We start from the raw sequence: 18,593 nt of genomic DNA, 5'->3' as shown, positions 1-18,593 counted from the left end.
TCACACATGGGCTGTGAATATTTGAAAACTGATCTGTGACTCTGTGTGTGTGTGTGCGCGCGTGTGCGCGCTCCTAAAGACAAGCAGTGTTGGGGGAGGTGAGTCTGCAGACAAATGCTCTTGCCTGGATGTGTTATACTCTCATTTGGTGACACAAGCCTTCGGGAAGCTTTTTCACTATAGCATATCTCTGTTGTCCCAACTTTTGGGAGGTTCCAGCCAATTCATGGCTTCCCAGGTGGCGCTCATGGTAGAGAACCCACCTGCCAATGCAGGAGACACAAGAGACACAGGTTCAATACCTGGGTTGGGAAGATCCTCTGGGAAGAAGGAAATAGCAACCCATTCCAGAATTCTTGCCTGGGGAATGCACGGACAGAGGAACCTGGCAGGCTATAGTCCATAGGGTCGCAAAGAGTTGGACATGACTGAAGTGACTTGGCACACACAGCCCAGTCATAGGAGATCCAGCACCTTATTTTGGGAGGACCCAACTCCTTGCCACAAACTTCAGAGGATCAGAGATACTATAGATCATGAGCAACCAGACACATTCTGGCACAGCCCAGAACTAGATGATGGGGGTTTCTGCTTAAAATGGAAGGTACAAAGCATGCAGATGGTTTGTGTCATTCATTCTAGTAACTGACACACCTTAGGCTTAGGGCTGAGTCTGTCCTATTTGACCTGGGGTAGAGAAGGAAATGGCAACCCACTCCAGTGTTCTTGCCTGGAGGATCCCAGGGACGGCGGAGCCTGGTCGGCTGCCGTCTGTGGGGTCGCACAGAGTCGGACACGACTGAAGCGACTTAGCAGCAGCAGCAGCAGCAGCAGCAGCAGCAGCAGCAGGGCTGGCAGTGCCTACCACATGTACAGATTCACAACCATAATTTATGACAGTGATCATGTTTGCACACATCCACGGCTTCATGCTTCCTAAGACTGTTTTCTGAGCCTCTTTTCCTGTGGGCTGGCTTCTCCAGGAGAACACTTCCCAAGCTTGGAAATGTGCCTCTGGTCAGAATCAGAAGACTGCAAGTATAGTAGGGAGCCTTTTCCCAGGAAGCGAGGTGCTGGGGCCGAGCCCTGATGGATGGAGACTCATCTGCCTGTCTCTGGAAGAGGCTGCCACGTGCAGCCCCCACTCAGGGGCCAGCTTTCTCAGGCAGGGGCTTCATCCATGGTGTCAGGGCTCTTTCTTTGCAACACCAAGATTCTTCCAGTTAACTTCCCCGTACTTCATATCTCTGGAGATTCTTTGTTTTATTATCATGTTTTTAAACTTCAATATGAAACCAAAGAGAACCAGTATCGATTAAATAGTTAGTTCAATAAGTGTTTTATTGATCACCAGTTATTCTCAGATTGTCTCAGCCTGGGCCCAGGTGACACAACATGCAACTGAATGATTCCCTACCTGGAGCTTTTCTCAGTGCAGTATTGTGGGGATGGAGGGAGAGAGGGAGGCTGTGGATGACAGCAGATATAGGCACAGTTGAGGGGTGCCTTAACCTAGCCAGGTGCTTTAATCTAAGCAGAGTTGTAAAGGAAGGGGTTGACCAGATGTCTAGGGTCAGGGGAGGCATGAGAGGAAGTTACCACTTGGTGACATCAAACCAACCCAGAGGCTCCATACATATGAGAGGCAACTCTAGATGAGAGCTGATAAAGGGCCACTTAGTCTGGGATGCTCTTCGCTTTGTCTAAGGAAGTTAGGATGACGTTGTGTTGGGTTGGCGAGCAGCATCACATGCTTAAGAGCTTTGGCAAGAGTCCACTCCATTAGATGGCTGTGCAAACTCCTCTGCACCCCTCCCCACACATATACATTTGTTTCTGTGGCTCTGTCGATGTCAACTGCCAGGAAACAAATTCTGTTGGCAAGGTGCTGGGCTTTCTTGCAGGTTGCAATCACATTGGTTATTCAGGCTCCCTCTGCATAGCTTACACCACAGCAAAGCCCTTGGGAGTGGGAGTGGAAAAGAACCTGGAAATATGAAGGTTGGTTCCAAAGGCACATTATTGGTTTTTTGTGCAATAATACACTCCGGTGACATTGAGGCCTTATTAATAACTAAACATCTGTCACAACTGTAATTATATTTCTTGTGCCAGGATTGTGTTTCTAATCATTGTCCTGTTTAAACACGGAAGGGAGGGTGTGAATTATTTAGGCAACTGACTTTGAGTAAATAACCCACCAGCGCTGTGCAGGCAGTAAGTTTCTGTCAACTCCTTGCAGAGTCTCAGTGTCTCCGCTGACGTTCCCTTGATGTGCTCACAAATCTCTCTGAAAACATCGCCCTGGACCCCCGATGCGGCTGCCTGAGCAACCCGGAGAGGGGAAGCCTGAGAATGAGGAAAAGGGGGGCAGAGGAGCCCCTGGAGGGGGAGAGGAGCCGCCGAGGACCCAGGCCCCCGACTTCCCCACTTGGCAAGTCTTCTACCCCCAACCCCCCGGAGAAACGAGCTTTCTCGAATGTTTGCTCAGGAGTTGATTGTGTTCAGCCCGCAGGTAGGGGGTGGTGTGGGGGCTGGGAGCCTTTGTGCTGAGTGTCCAGGGACAGGACACCCGGGAGGGGTCCCAAGGGGATGCATGTCCCAGCGGGGCCAGAGATTTGACAATCTATTTTGAGCCTGACGGCTGTTCATTAATTAAATCTGAGCTGTGTGGACGGGTGAGGGGATGGGTTTGAAAGCTGATACTATCAGGGACTGATCCAATTGGAGGGGGTGCTTGTTAGAAAAAAAAGCAACAGATACGTTTTATTGAGTGCATATTCCATGGCAGCATGGAAGTGGGAGCTCTGCTTAGATAATTTCAGTTAACCTGCACAGCAACCCCATATGGGTGTTATTAACCCTACTTTTACAGGAGAAAAGTAAGACAGTTGGTAAACGTCATCACATAGGCCATATCACAAAGGCAAAGATCAATCCAGGACTCCTACCCACATCTCTGAATACAAAAACTTGTTCCTAACCATTAGATCACCCTGCCACTCCCCTGCTTATGGATGAGGAGGTCAGCTCAGAGGGAGGGATTGTGTGCGTTTTGAGCCACAGGCTTCCCAAGGTTTGAGCTCTTTCTTTTTCTTGTTTTTTTATGGCTGTAAAAACTCAAGAGGAGTTTTAACCCTGGGTGGTTTTGTGTAGAAGGAAGTGTTGATCTGTGTGATGCTGACATCGAGGAGTTGGTCTGGGTGAGTCCTTTAAATGGGTATGTTCTGCTGTGGTCTCCCCAAGGTTGTTTGGAATGGGATCTCCAGCCCTCTCTGTCACCAGCTCCTAGTGGGGGCCATGAATATTCATGGTGGGGGTCATGAGTTCATGATTAGGGTTATGGTGAACTAAAGGAAGTCTGAGTCTCTGCGACCCCATGGACTGTAGCCTGACAGGCTCCTCTGTCCTTGGGATTTTTCAGGCAAGAATACTGGAGTGGGTTGCCATTCCTTTCTTCATAGGATCTTCCTGACCCTGGGGATCAAACTCAGGTCTCCTGCGTTACAGGCACATTCTTTACCATCTGAGCCACCAGGGAAGCCCAAAGGAAGTGAACACATTTCTGATGACTAGAGCTCCTGATCTTTAGCACTTTCTCTCCGTAACTGGGAGCTGGACTGCAGGGCCCAGCACAGGATACTGTAAGATTCTATCCAGAACCTTCTCCAATACAGCTCACTGTTTGGGAAATCAGTGTGGGAGCTGACAGAACCCCTGGCCAAGGGCATGCTGGCCTGCAGGTGTGCCCTTCTCATCAACTCTGAGGACAGGTCTGGAACAGGGCAACATGAAACTGGACTGCCATACACTGAAGGCAGGCTCAGAAGAAGGGTCTGCTTCAGAAGGCTGATCAGGAGTCAGAGGACAGCCTGGCCTGGGCCTCCCCAGCCAAAGAGGAGCCCCAGCAGGAGGCAAAGTCCAGTCCAAGATGAAATTCCTGGTTGGTTTATTCTCAGGCTGGGATAAGCGGTACCATCCTGGGCACTTGCCCTGGGAGATGGGTGGTGTTGAGGGAAAGAGGTAAGGATTGGGACAGAGAAATGGTTCTGTATGTCCTACAGGGTCTGTGGCAAATGACAGATGCAGCTGATGCTACAGAGGATGCAGAGAGTTGCCCACCTTAGTGAATGTGAAGATATGATGCGGCAAACAGACAGAGACGTCAGATGGAGTCAGAAACCCTTTTTACTCAACATACACCCACATTAAAAATATTTCCCTATTTGTTCCGGTGACTTTGGGTTTTCGAATTTTGGAGCCAGAATTGTGATGGACTTGAATTAGGCAGGTTAGTTTGCTTGTCTTTTGGGGACAGCAGTAGCCCAAGAGGAATGAATCCGCTCCTCCGAAGCCATCAACTTCTCCTTGTGGGGAGAGTAAGAAATCTACTTGGACCCCAGGGCTGAGAGCCTCTGCCTTGTTCTCATCACACGTTCATACCCACAGTCATACACAGTGCACATAACACTTTGGTTTACACCTTCTTTGGGGGCAAATGCACACATTTCTCAAGATTTCTTTATGCAGTGGGGAGAGAGGGAGATAGCTAGAAGGAAGAGGGGTGAGATAAGACCAAGAGATGGATGGTGGTCACAGTCTCTGCACCAGGGCTTGGACGTGGAGGGGAGAGGGAACACAGCTCACCTGGAACACGTTTTCGTATCACTTTCCAGCAGTGAGTTCTTGCAGAGTACATTGTTTCCTTGTCTTCCAGTTCCTTCACTAGGAGCCTCCTTCAGATAAAATATGGGTATTAGGTTTTGCTTACAGGGCATCGGGGGCCTCAGACCTGAAAAACTGTCTGAGCCCATGTGACTGTGGTTGATGTGGGCAGGATCAGAAAATTAGAAAGTCAAAAGGAGCCTGTCTCCTCCATACACCCCATTTTGCTGCCCTGGGTCATTTTCCCAACTCCTGGTACCATTTTGGTTGCTAGTAATGGAAGTCCAGTAGAACTTTGCTCAGTGAAAAGAGAAACATCTAATGTTCCAACAGAGGATCCAGGCAAGGGTGGATGGTGGGGGAACATGTCTCAGAGAATCCAAAGCCTCAGGGATGTAGAAAATCCATGGAAGTTTTCTGCTGGTTTTCATCTCTCTGGTTTCTCTGTCCATGTGAAAAAGTCCTTTCAAATAGCTACCAATTTGGCAGTCAGCCTCAACTGGGAACTTGTATGGTCTCAATTCAAAATTCCCTGGGGGAACAGGCTCATAGCTGCCCATCCATGAGCACTCCATTGTGTCTGACTCTTCACGATCCCATGAACTGTAGCCTGAGAGGCCCTTCTGTCCGTGGAATTTTCCAGGCAAGAATACTGGAATGGGATGCTGTTTCCTCCTCTGGTCATCTTCCTGACCCTGGGTTCAAACGTACATCTCTCACATCTCCCGCAGTAGCAGGCAGATTCTTTACCACCAGTGCCACCTGGGAAGCCCTCTCCTGATGAAGTTGACACTGTCTAGGGGAGGAGGGTCAGTGGGTATGAGCATGGCTGCTTCCACTATAAATACCTGGATGGAAATGGTGGTGAGACAACCACCAGAGGAGTCGAGCAGCTCCTCACCCCAGGTTCTTCACATAGTGGTTTTGTATTCCATTCTTAAAGTTGGTCAGCTATCCATGAAGTGCTGGTAAGATACTTGCTAGTCATGCTCTAAGTTAGTGACTTTATTTATATATATTTTGTCTTTATTTTTATTTTTTGCTGCTCTGCATGGCACATGGACTATTAATTCCCTGACCAGAGACTGAACTTGCATTCCCTGAATTGGAAGCACAAAGGGTTAACCAACATTAATTTGTGTTTGTGTATTAATTTGAAGATAATCTGTAGACATTTTAAACTGTAGACGATATCAATTTAAATGGAAACTAGGAATAGGCAGTTTTGAATGTTTTTTTTTTTTTTTGGCTACGCCACATGACTTGCCCTGATCAGAGTTGGATTCCTGGCCCCCTGCAGTGGAAGCATGGCACCTTAACCACTGCACCGCCAAGGAAGTCCTTGGAGCCTTTTAAAGAAGGTGGTCCCCAGGAGACCCAGAGGAGTGAATGATCACTGGTGGGACAAAAACAGTGGGGTGGTTGGAGCTGGCTGGGGGCACTGCAGTGACCTGTGGAGAGAGACCTCATGCAGAGGCAGGAACCGGAGAGGTAGGACCCAATAGCCTCCTCCCCGCCTGTTCTCCTGCTTGTCAGCCTGGCAGCTTACCAGATTCCCCAGACAGTCTTTTCCTAGGTCTTGGCCAGGCTTTCTTTTGATGGATCTGGAGGAGATGACCTGTAGATGGGGATGTTCCTTCTCTTCTACTCTGAATAGTCTCACAGGGACCCACAGCAGTGGATCTGGCCCACCTAGGTACTAACTTTTTAGGCTGGAGGCTTGAAAAGATGCTCTTCCCCTTTGTCCAGATCTGAGATCTGAAACGCTTCTGAGTCTGGAGCTGACTCATAAGTGGTCAGCAGGTCTAGGAGATCAACTGGAAGAGAGTCCCAGGGAACAAAGAGATGCCCAGGTAGCGTCAACAATCTACTGCTAATAAACAGCCCCACTACTGTGCTTCTCCAACCCAACCTGAAGGGAGCTTTTCTGATATAGGGAGAAATGGATGTGCACTCTTGATATATGAGCTAAAAATAGCCCATGTTCCAAACAAATTGTTTTTTAGTATTTTGAAATGAAAATGTGTAGACAAAGCAAGTATTTAGAATGTATGACTCATTAAATTGCTGACTCTGAAAGCAATGAGAATTCAAAGGGAATCTTTCTCTCCCTATTTCTCCCTCCCACCCTTTCTCTGAATAGCTTATAAAAAGAGTCTCTTCATAAACAGGACCCATAAACTCCTCCATGATTTAAGGTCCTGCGCAGTGAGAGGCATATGGAACTCAAAGTTTTATTGCCTAATTACTAAACTGACTTCCCTAGTTAGGTTGGAGTCATCAACCCGAGTTCCCCCCTGCCCATGGCCCGCCCATCCTCATGTCTCTTCCTCAGGTCCCTAACAGGTGCCCAGGGAATTCTGTGGCCCCACTATGGCCACTGTTCTTCCCTCCCCACAATGCAGAGCTCTCTTGGACCTCAGCAGCACTCACGTTACCAGCCCTAATAAGGATGTTTCATCACCGAGCATTAACTCTGGGGCTAAATCCTTGAGTGAGCACACAATGGATGGTTCTGTGGAAGGATCCAGCCGTGGGCACCTCCATCAACTCACTGGGGGCCTCAGGCTCATATTGGGTTGAATGGAAAGGTTAGGTCTCATCAGTGGCGTTCAGGATTTTTGGTTTTTTTTGCTAACAAAACCTTTCTAGATAAGTCTTCTGGGGAAATCCCAGTATACAGGACAAAAAAGAGATGACCCATTCTGATTGGATCAAGGTTTGCATGTGTTTGGAAGGGTGGGGAGGTCCTTCAGGACCCTTGAAATGAACAGTGAGACTTTTCACTTGTGGGGCCTGTTGCTCAACCTTCATAGCACGTTACCTCTCACCCCCCATACTCCTTGAATATCTTAGTGCTTCTGTCTTTCATCTGCCCAGAGTCCTGATAGGAGGAAGCGAAAACCATGTGGATGACCAGCCAACAATTCTACCTCATGTTACTTCAAGTTTAACTGCAGAGAACTCACACTGCAATGCTCTCCTCTTTGACAAAACCTCCCTGAGGGTGTTTGACACCGTTATTCCTACTTCAGGATGTAGAGAGAACCTTCCATGGATATAAGACCTGGGTAGGTGGCCCTCAAAACTCATAGCTTTCAGTCCCAATGGGTCCTCACTGGGACTCAGAGGTTCTTCCTCATCCTCCACCATGACTGTCTCACCCCTTACCCACTCGTCTAAGAATGATGCCACTTCCTCATTCACAAATAAAACAAAGGCCCCAGGAGGAAACTTCTCAACTTCCTCAGCACCTCTGTCACATTTTCTGCATCCACGTTCATCTTTGCCACTCCCTGCCCGTTAGAGTAGAGGAGGATGCCTTTCACCAGGTTGAGGACCACCTGCCTGCCGCATGAGCCTAGACGTCTGTTCCCGGTTACCCTCTCTTCAGGGACCTTATTTCATCAATTGTTCCTCCTTGGTTATTCTTCAGCCTCTTTCATCTTCCCCTAAGCATACATTTGTTCTGATGCAACTTATCTTGGAAAAAAATAAATGGCTGATACGAACTTTTTTAAAAAACAATATTTTGTTTATTTATTTTTGGCTGTACTGGATCTTTGTTGCTCTAGTTGTGGAGAGTGAAGGCCACTCTCTAGTCACAGTGTGTGTGGGTTTCTCACTCCTTCTCTTGTGGAACACGGGCTCTAGGGCACATGGGCTTCAGTAGTTGCTGCACGTGGGCTCAGCAGTTGGGCTTACGGACTCCAGAGCATGGGCTCCGTAGTTGTGGTGCATGGGCTTAGTTGTGCGCTTAGATGTGGGATCTCTCTGGACCAGGGATCGAAGCTGTGTCCCCTGCACTGCAAGGGAAATTCTTAACCACTGGACCATCAGGGAAGCCCTGATAGGAACTTTTAAATAGGTCTTTGAACTTCTTGAAAAAATTACCTACACTTGCTCCATTTCTCCATATTTTATTCATTACTCAGCCCGCCCTTGCTGTGATCTGGTCTCTCCCCCATCAGGCTACTGATCCTGCTCTGACGGGAACAAGGGATAGTGTTAGAGCAGAAGGACCAATGCCAAGGTGTAGTCAAAATTTATCTGGTGAGCGTACAAAATCTATGTATGTATTACTAAATCAGAAAATTTTCAAGTAGGACCCAGGAATCTGCTACCCCAATTCCCTTCTCCCTGAGACCTTCACCAACAGCCCACCCAGGTCCCCAGAAGAATTGGGAGGGTTTCATGGACAGAGGAGACTGGTGGGCTACAGTCCATGGGGTCACAAGGAGTCAGACACAACTGAGCACACATCTCCTCTCTCCTCTGCTGACACAATTTCACATCAACAAGCATGCTTCACTCACTCTTATTAGTATGGTCAGATCTTTTCCTTTTCCCTTTACCCGGTCCAGCCATCCAGTTTGAATTTCAAGTGATCTTGGCTAAGAAACTTTTAATCACGCTTTCGTTCTTCTGAAGATTGTCTGACCCTATCTCGTGGAAATCTTCCTTTCACTCAGGACCTATTTACTTCCTTTGTGATTCTTCTAATACAGCGTGTTCCAAACTGATGATCCTCAGACATTAATGTTAATAAGTATTCCTCTGAAAGCGCTTCATGGTCAGTAAAATTCAGGTGATGCTCCTCACCATGTCTACTTGCTAGAGAACATCAGTGCATATTAAAATCCTAGAGATATCCTACTGAGAAGAAAATGGTTTATCTCAGCTTAAATCAATTTTTCCAAACACAGTTTGAGCCTGGAACACTGGATATGAGTAAATATGTGTGTATAGGTGTGTGTAAAGGTGAAGAAATCACCTACTACGTGTTAATTTCCTCTTCCTAGGGCATGCCTAGTCCTATGGAAATGATACGTAACTGGTATACCATGGGTCCAAGGAATGCTAACACCCATAATATTCACAAAAACACCAATAATTGATGTGCCAGGTGTTGTGCTGGGTGTTGGGAATTGAAATGATTAATTCCTTTCCTCTTGTAGGTTATAGGCTCATGGAAAAGATAGATTGATACTCACCATGGTGTTTATGTGTTAGGATAAATTCATGCACAGGGTGTGCCTTGAAGCATCACCACACACACACACACACACATACACACACACACACACACAACCCAGGCCGTTGTACAGCTTCAGCGTACGCCATTTACTTATAAAACGAGAATACAATGTGAATGTCATCCCCTGAAGTTGTGTAATATTCCTAGAATAAATCAACCTATATCCATCTAAATATGCAGTTTGTTCTCACTGATGTGGTCACATTACCCCACAAGGTTTTTTTTCATTCGACAATTGATTACTAACATCCTTTTCTGTTGTACTGTGATTGATTTCACCAGTCACCTCTCAATGGCTGTTTAGGCTGCTGTTTTTGCTCTCACAAGCAGTGCTGTCATGAGCAGCACTATTTATCCTTATGAACTTGTGCAAGTATATCTAAATATAAATTTTCTAGAAGTGAAATTTCTGGGTCAGAAAGTATATACATTTTTTTTTCCTTTTGCTAGATTTGCCAAATTGCTCTCCAGAATTAGGTACCAATTTACCTAAGAGAAGGGCTTCTGAGGACAGGGGACACTGGAATGGAGGGGAAGGAGGCAAGAGAGGAGAAGGGCTTGAAGGTGATAATTAATGGAGTACTGTCTCTTAGGAAGAGAGGGGGCATGGGATCAAGAACATAGTCTTCATGAAGAAAAAATTTCTACATGCACAGCCAAAGTATAAATTTTGGACTCTACAGAGAATATTACAAATGATCTCAGCTGACAATTTTTGATCACTCTTGCACTCTCCTGGAGATTCTCTAACTCAGTCTCTTGGAAATCTTTTCATTCAGGATCCATTATTTCCTGCATGATTTTTCTAGGAAAAAATGCTTCAAAATTTTTTAAATTTTATTTTATTTTGGAGCATCACTGATTTGCAATGTTGAATTAGTTTCAGGTGTACAGCTAAGTGATCCAGTTAAACATATACATATATCCATTCTATTTCAGATTCTTTTCCCATGTAGGTCTACAGAGTATTGAGTCGAGTTCTCTGTGCTATACCAATAGGTCCTTGTTCATTATCTATTAAATAGTTTATATATAGTAATATGTATATATTAATCTAAAATTCTTAATTTAGCCATCCCCCACTTTTCCTCTTTCAGTTCAGTTCAGTTCAGTTGCTCAGTCGTGTCCGACTCTGCGACCCCATGAATCACAGCATGCCAGGCCTCCCTGTCCATCACCAACTCCCAGCGTTCACTCAAACTCACTTCCATCGAGTCGGTGATGCCATCCTGCCATCTCATTCTCTGTCGTCCCCGTCTCCTCCTGCCCCCAATCTCTCCCAGCATCAGAGTCTTTTCCAGTGAGTCAACTCTTCGCATGAGGTGGCCAAAGTATTGGAGTTTCAGCTTTCGCATCAGTCCTTCCAATTAACACCCAGGACTGATCACCTCCAGAATGGACTGGTTGGATCTCCTTGCGGTCCAAGGGACTCTCAAGAGTCTTCTGCAACACCACAGTTCAAAAGCATCAATTCTTCAGCGATCAGCTTTCTTCACAGTCCAACTCTCACATCCATACATGACCACAGGAAAAACCATAGCCTTGACTAGACAGACCTTGGTTGGCAAAGTAATGTCTCTGCTTTTTAATATGCTATCTAGGTTGGTCATAACTTTCCTTCCAAGGAGTAAGCGTCTTTTAATTTCATGGCTGCAATCAGCATCCGCAGTGATTTTGGAGCCCAAAAAAACAAAGTCTGACACTGTTTCCACTGTTACCCCATCTATTTCCCATGAAGTGATGGGACCAGATGCCATGATCTTCGTTTTCTGAATGTTGAGCTTCAAGCCAGCTTTTTCACTCTCTTCTTTCACTTTCATCAAGAGGCTTTTGAGTTCCTCTTCACTTTCTGCCATAAGGGTGGTGTCATCTGCATATCTGAGGTTATTGATATTTCTCCCGGCAATCTTGATTCCAGCTTGTGCTTCTTCCAGCCCAGCGTTCCTCATGATGTACTCTGCATATAAGTTAAATAAGCAGGGTGACAATATACAACCTTGACGTACTCCTTTTCCTATTTGGAACCAGTCTGTTGTTCCATGTCCAGTTCTAACTGTTGCTTCCTGACCTGCATACAGGTTTCTCAAGAGGCAGGTCAAGTGGTCTGGTATTCCCATCTCTTTCAGGATTTTCCACTGTTTGTTGTGATCCACACAGTCAAAGGCTTTGGCATAGTCAATGAAGCAGAAATAGATGTTTTTCTGGAACTCTCTTGCTTTTTCCACGATCCAGCGGATGTTGGCAATTTGATCTCTGGTGCCTCTGCCTTTTCTAAAACTGTTTTCAAAGTCTGTGAGTCTGTTTCTGTTTTGTACATAAGTTCATTTGTATCCTTTCTTTAGACTCCACATATAAGTAATATTATGTAATATTTGTCTTTGTCTGGCTTACTGCATGTGATAATCTCTAGGTTCATTCATGTTGCTGCAAATTGCATTATTTCACTACTTTTTTATGAAACATGCCACAAATTAATTTTTAATATTGACATTAATAAGCATTCCTCAAGAAGTGCCCCATGGTCAGTAACACAGTTGGCCCCTAGGAATCTGATTTCTTTGACAGAGCTTTGGGTATATGCTTGTCCTCCTGGCATGTGCATGGCGGACGCAGCAATGGATCAGAGGATGTCTAGCATCATTGGATAAACAGGGTACACATTCATGCAATGTCCACTTCACCTTATGGCAGGTAATTGCAGATGGTTTAATATTAAAACCATGCTTGATATATTCTTTTGCAGGACACCAGTTTTTAAGACAAAAATCTTGGGCTTCAAAAGCAGATTCTTGACTGCAGGGGGATGTTTTAGGGTATCACCTCATCATTCTCTTATTCTGAGAAGCTCTTTTATGGAAAAATGGAGGATTCCTGGACCCGATCTAAATCATCAAGCATGCTCCCTGTGTTTCTATCAAATTTTAATTTGAGCATTTTACTCCTATTGGGAAAGTGGGGCGGGGGAGAGAGAGGCAGTGGAATCTATGCCCTAACAGACTTGCTGTCAGCAGAAGACTGTAGAAAATAGCACTTTCCCTTAAGGTTAAGCCAGTCCTACCCATCACAGAGTTCAAAGGGGACTGGAGGGACACAAAGGACCTCAGGCCTGTCCTGCCCCTTCCCCAGACTCTCCCCTCGGAGCCACGTCCAACTCTCTGTCCATGGTCAATATGTGGGCATTGCAGGAATCTTTTCTTCCTGGACCTCATGTCTCTTCTTAGTCCGTCTACTATAGCTTTTCAATAAACCACCCCAAACTCAGTGGTGTAAACCAACAAACATCTTATGCTCATGGAGACTCTGGGTCAGGAACTCAGTGGGAGTTTATCTCTGCTATGGGCTGTCTGGTGCCTCTATTGGAAAGACTCAGATGGCCAGGGGGTAGACTCATTTGGTGACTCATATGTTTGGTGCCTGGGCTGGCTGAAGGACCAGCTCAGCTGGGAGTATCTACATATGACATCTCCACATGGCTTGTGCTTTGCACAGCGTGGCATCTGGCTTCTAAGACAAGCATCTAGAGACAAGCCTTCCAAGAGCACCAGCTGGGACCTGGTTGGCCTTTTATGACTTGGCCTTGGAAGCATCACTTCTGGCATATTATGGCAGTCAAAGTAGTCCAAATCCTCCTGGATTCAGGGGGTGGAGGCATAGAGAGCATGTATCAGTGGTGAGGAGATTCAAAGAATTTGGGAACCAGATTTCAGAACTCCCACATTTTGCCTTAATGGATCCTGGATCCTTCTGTTATGTGGTCCCAGTGTTGCACTTCTTTTAGAATCTTCTGGATTCTTCCCAGACAGCATGGAAGAACAAGATGCTGGTTGGGGCGGGGAGAGTCAAGATAAAGGGTCTTCCCAATGATTGGAGAATCCTGCGCATAACTCAGAACATGATTATGTCAGAAATGTGTTTGCCTTTTAATTACCCTCACCTGGTGTGTGCCAGACTCCAGGAGGAAAAAGGAACTGGGAGGAAAGATCCATGTTGGCAAGTAGAGGAAGTTCTGCCACCTGGGCAGAGACACTGACAGGACAGGGCTTCAGGAAAACTGATAAAGTATATTCCAGGAGAGAGAGTGGCCAGGCCACCTATATCACGATTCAGGGACTTCCCTGGTGGTTCAGTGGTTCAGAATCTCTGTTCCCTTTGCAGGGGGCATGGGTTCGACCCCTGGTTGGTTAACTAAGATTCTACATGCCATGCAGTGTGACCAAAATTGATTAATTAATTTAAAAAGTGGTCCACTCCACAACTCTAGGGGGCACTCAGAGTATAATTAATTGGGCCCTGGTCACACAGAGCTTTGATGGGACTTACTTAAAGAAAAGCAGTAGTTGGTACCACTGTGCTGTTGTTGGTCGAAGGTCTGTCTCATTCCCTTACCCGGGCTATCTCCTCATATTATATTTCGGGGAAACAGATTGGGCCTTGGGTCTGGATGTAAGTCAGTCTGCCTGCAGCTGATTCTGGTTCCTGCCCCCGTATAAGGGCTTAGCACCATCTCAGCTTGGTGCAGCTTCACTTCCTATCACATGCTGCTGCTGCTAAGTCACTTCAGTCGTGTCCGACTCTGTGTGACCCCATAGACGGAAGCCCACCAGGCTCCCCCGTCCCTGGGATTCTCCAGGCAAGAACACTGGAGTGGGTTGCCATTTCCTTCTCCAATGTGTGAAAGTGAAAAGTGAAAGTGAAGTCGCTCATGGGGGCCACCATATTCTCCCGATAAGCAGCAGCTATAGAGTCACCAACCCCTGGAGGGGTGGTGCTGGTGTATGGGTGCAATTTTTTTTTGCCTCCTCTCAATTTCCCACCCAGTCATCATCACACAGCAGATGGATATAAATCACAGATTTTACTGAAAGTTTGGGAATAACTGACATAGGGAAAATTTACCATCTACAAAGAAATCTTCTTAGAGTCAGAAAAAATAATTTCAAGGTAGGGAAAAGCTACCATCTACAAAGAAATCTTAGAAAAAATAAAAATATTTTTAGAGGGACTTTTCATGCTTGCATCCCTTTGGCAGTCTGGTGAAGCCTGTGAATTGTGTATTTAAATGCATGAAATAGAATATTCAAGGGACCAATAAAGGAAATCAATTATTTTTAAGTACAGTGTGGCAATATTAAACAAAACAAATGGGTGATATAATAATACATGTGCTTCCTTGTTGATGTGTTAAATAATAAGATCTGGCAGTGGGTGTAATAACAACAATAATTTTGAAATACTGTGGCCATAAGTGTAAACAACATGGGGAGATAATTCTGACAACTGTAACATGGTAGAAAAATATTAGTGGCAAAGCCACAGTACAGTTAATTCCACTGAGCCATGAGACTTGCATTCATAATGGAAGGAAATGCTAGATTCCATTTAGAGACTGATGAAAATAAAGGTATACTCTTTCCCACCCAAATTCATGGGCCCCGTGATTCTGTCCTTGAGCCTCCAAGAGTGAGAGTCCCCCAGAACTCCTGTCTGGTGCATTTCTTAGCCTCTTTTCATTTTCTCGTCAAAACTTGGAGGGAGGAGTGGAAATGAGAAAGAGGCAGGAGAGAGAAGGCATGCACTGCTTCCATCTCGCTTGGTGCCCAGGGGCTGCCTGAGGTCAGCACTGAGGACAGAGGCTCCGACCTCACTCCTCCTTGGGGGACCTTGGGAGCCCACCAGACATGGCCCCTGCCCCAGCATGTCATCTCTGGTCTGGCTCAATGTGTGGAGAGTAGATTGAGGCAGATCCCCCGAATTTCAGCGAGTCGCTGTGGGCAGAGACAGTGAATGAGAAGGCGGCTGGTCTGTCACAGGGGCAATGCCAAGGCACCCCAGAAGAGGGATGTGTTTGTCAGAATTCCCCACTGCAACGTTACTAATTTTTCTCTTTTTTCCATACTGTATTCTTTGGAAGGAAGTTACTGCACTGGCTACAGAAGAAATGAGGAGTCGTGCCCCATCTCCATGAAGATTATCTAGAATTATTTTGTACAGGAGATTTTATCTTTTTCCCTATTTAGTTTTGCAACCATGTATTTTCATAGTATGGACTCATGGATATTTATATGTAGGTGATGATGCCATACAACTTAGTTTTGTGACTCTAACGGTTGCAGCCTTGGTCATTGGGAGCTCTTGGCTCTTGCCTTTTGAACACTTTCTTACTTCCTGGCATGACAGGATGCTCCAAACTCATCTTGTGTACTTCCTGACCCAGTTTCCTGGCCTGGTTTCTTTTATTAGAGAATGGTGTTAGAAACCAAGATCTGAGCCCTAGGCGTGCTTGTTGCTGTTGAAGCATTGTTGCTTCTAGGCCCTGTCACCTGACAGAACAAGAAAATATTTATGTAAATATTAACCTATATATACACATATATCTATGTATATTTCTATATGTAGCATCTGTACTTGTATCAAGCTAAATATAGCTTTATACTGATGTTTCCAACTCAACTCCATTAACACAGATCCTTCTAGCATCCTCCCCTTTCTTACCTGTAAACTCCCACTCCAACAGACAGAAATCTGGCTCCTACCACCCACCATCCATTTACTTGTTTTTTTTTTGTTTGTTTTTTTTTAGCTGTGCTGGGTCTTCGTTGCAGCACTTGGGCTTCTCCAGTCGTGATGCCCAGGCTTAGCGGCTCTGCGGCATGTGGGATCTTAGTTCCCCAGGGATTGAACCTGTGTCCCCTGCATGGGAAGGCAGGTTCTTAGCCACTGGACCACCAGGGAAGTACCTACTTGTTTAACTGTGTTAACATCTAGAGCAGTATCAGAATTGTGAACACATACAGGTGGGAAACAGTTTTACCAACTAAAGTTCTTTATAGCGCAGTTGCCTTTAGTTTTCCAGAGTCTGCTCATTTCCAGAGTTACCCATGTTAGCACTTTCCGTGTCTCTTCTTTGAGGTTGTTTCATATACGTGTGTAATACAGATTGATTTGTCACATTCTGTATTCCATCCAGAAAACCTATTGATCTCCTAAATGATTTTTTAAAAAATTTGCATATAGTAAGGTTCAATTGTTGTGCTGAAGTTAAATGGATTTTGACAAGTGTATATTGTCATGTATCCACAATTATAAAATATCATATGGAATATTAATAGTTTTGCTGCCCTAAAAATGTCCTGAACTTCACCTATTCAACCTTTCTTTTTGATTTCTGAACTTCTGGCAACCACAGACCTTTTCAATCTCAATATTTTTGTCTTTTCCAGAGTGTCAAATAATTGGAGACATACAGTATGTAGCCTTTTTATATTGGCTCCTTTCATTTACATATATCCATTTAAGATCCATTGGTGTCTTTTTCTGGGTTGGTATCTCATTTCTTTTCATTGCTGAATAATGTTTCATTTCATAGATGCACCATAGTTTATTCACCTATTAAAGGACATCTTTGTTGCATCCAATGTTTTGGTGATTGTGAATAAAGGTGCTATAAATCTATATATTTTAGATTTGCATATGTATATATAAATATATTTACAAGTAAATATGCTGTATACTTTGGCCACCTGATGTGAAGAACTGACTCATTGGAAAAGACCCTGATGCTGGGAAAGATTGAAGGCGGGAAGAGAAGGGGATGACAGAGGATAAGATGGTTGGATGGCATCACCGACTCGATGGACATGAGTTTGAATAAGCTCTGGGAGTTATTCCCTGTGAAGGACAGGGAAACCTGGCGTACTGAAGTCTATGGGGTTGCAAAGAGTTGGACACAACTGAGCAACTGAACTGAACTGATATAAATCTGCATGTAGGTTTTTGTAAACATTAGATTTCAAATTAGTTGGCTAAATACCTAGGAGTATGCTAAGACTATCTGTAGCTTTCTAAGAAACTTCCCAACTTTATTCCAAGGTGACTGTACCATAATTGTATTACACCAGCAGGATGGAAGTTCCTTTTGCTTTATATTTTTTTAATAGCAATTGGTATTGTCATTTTTGGTTTTGGTTTTAGCCATTCTGATAGGTGTGCAGTGCTATCTCATTTTAATTTGCATTTCCTGATGACATATGATGTGGGGTATCTTTTCATATGCTTGTTTACCATCTGTATATTTCCTTTGGTGAGGTATCTATTCAGGAATTGTCCCATCTATTTCACTGGGTTGTTTGTTTACTCGTCACTGAATATCAAGATTTCTTTGTATATTTTGGCTATAACTCCTTTATCAGATACATGCTTTTCAGATACTTTCTCCCAGTCTGTGGTTTTCTCTTTTCATTCTCTTGACGGTGTCTTTTGTAGAGTAGATTTTAATCTTAATAAAATTCAGCATACCAAATTTTTCTTTCATGGATCATGCTTTTACCAGAAAGATCATTACCAAATGCAAGGTCATCTAGATTTTCTCCTATATTTTCTTCTAAAGATTTTGTAGTTTTGTATTTTACATTCATGTCTATGATTCATTTTGAATTTTTATGAAAGGTGTAATTTCTGTATCTTGGTTTTTTTGTTTTTTTGCATATGGACATCCAATTTTTCTAGCTCTGTTAGTTGAAATCTACATATGCTTTCATTCTCCCTGTGGTCTTCTGGTTTCCTAGGGGGGAATTTTGGAGAGAATCTACATGCACGCTCACATTTGTGAGCAGTCTTCTCCCAAGGACAAACAGTAATTCCCAGAGATAGTATAGTATAGGTCCTTATAAAAGAAGAGAACTGTTTTATTAAGGGCAACATAATCTGCAAAATGTCCCCTACCCATAGTGGAGAAGGCTTTTTGTCTCCTTCTCTCTCTGGGTCATTCTCAGGGATGCAATTATGCACAAGAAATGAGGATTGTTGTGATGATCATGTTACAACAGGATCAACCTGCTTTATATCCCTACCTTTAGCTACACTGGATTGGAAATTAGCTGTGAAATCCCTG

The 18,593-nt window shown here is 44.6% G+C and overlaps 1 protein-coding gene across 1 annotated transcript in view; it reads left to right on the top strand.

Annotated features, from left to right (window-relative positions):
* Window positions 1–2,315: 2,315 nt before the first annotated feature.
* The window catches only part of CALN1 (calneuron 1), a 453,922-nt gene continuing 437,644 nt past the window's right edge, over window positions 2,316–18,593 (top strand). Inside the window, exon 1 of the mRNA XM_088832959.1 lies at window positions 2,316–2,438. Within this exon, the coding sequence (XP_088689085.1) occupies window positions 2,316–2,438 (123 nt within the window). The remainder of the gene's footprint in view (window positions 2,439–18,593) is intronic.

This window comes from Moschus berezovskii, chromosome 27 (genome assembly GCF_049115385.1).
Source record: "Moschus berezovskii isolate FMDL1 chromosome 27, NW_MosBer_1.0, whole genome shotgun sequence".
Lineage (NCBI taxonomy): Eukaryota > Metazoa > Chordata > Mammalia > Artiodactyla > Moschidae > Moschus > Moschus berezovskii.
This window is presented reverse-complemented; position numbering and strand designations above follow the sequence as displayed.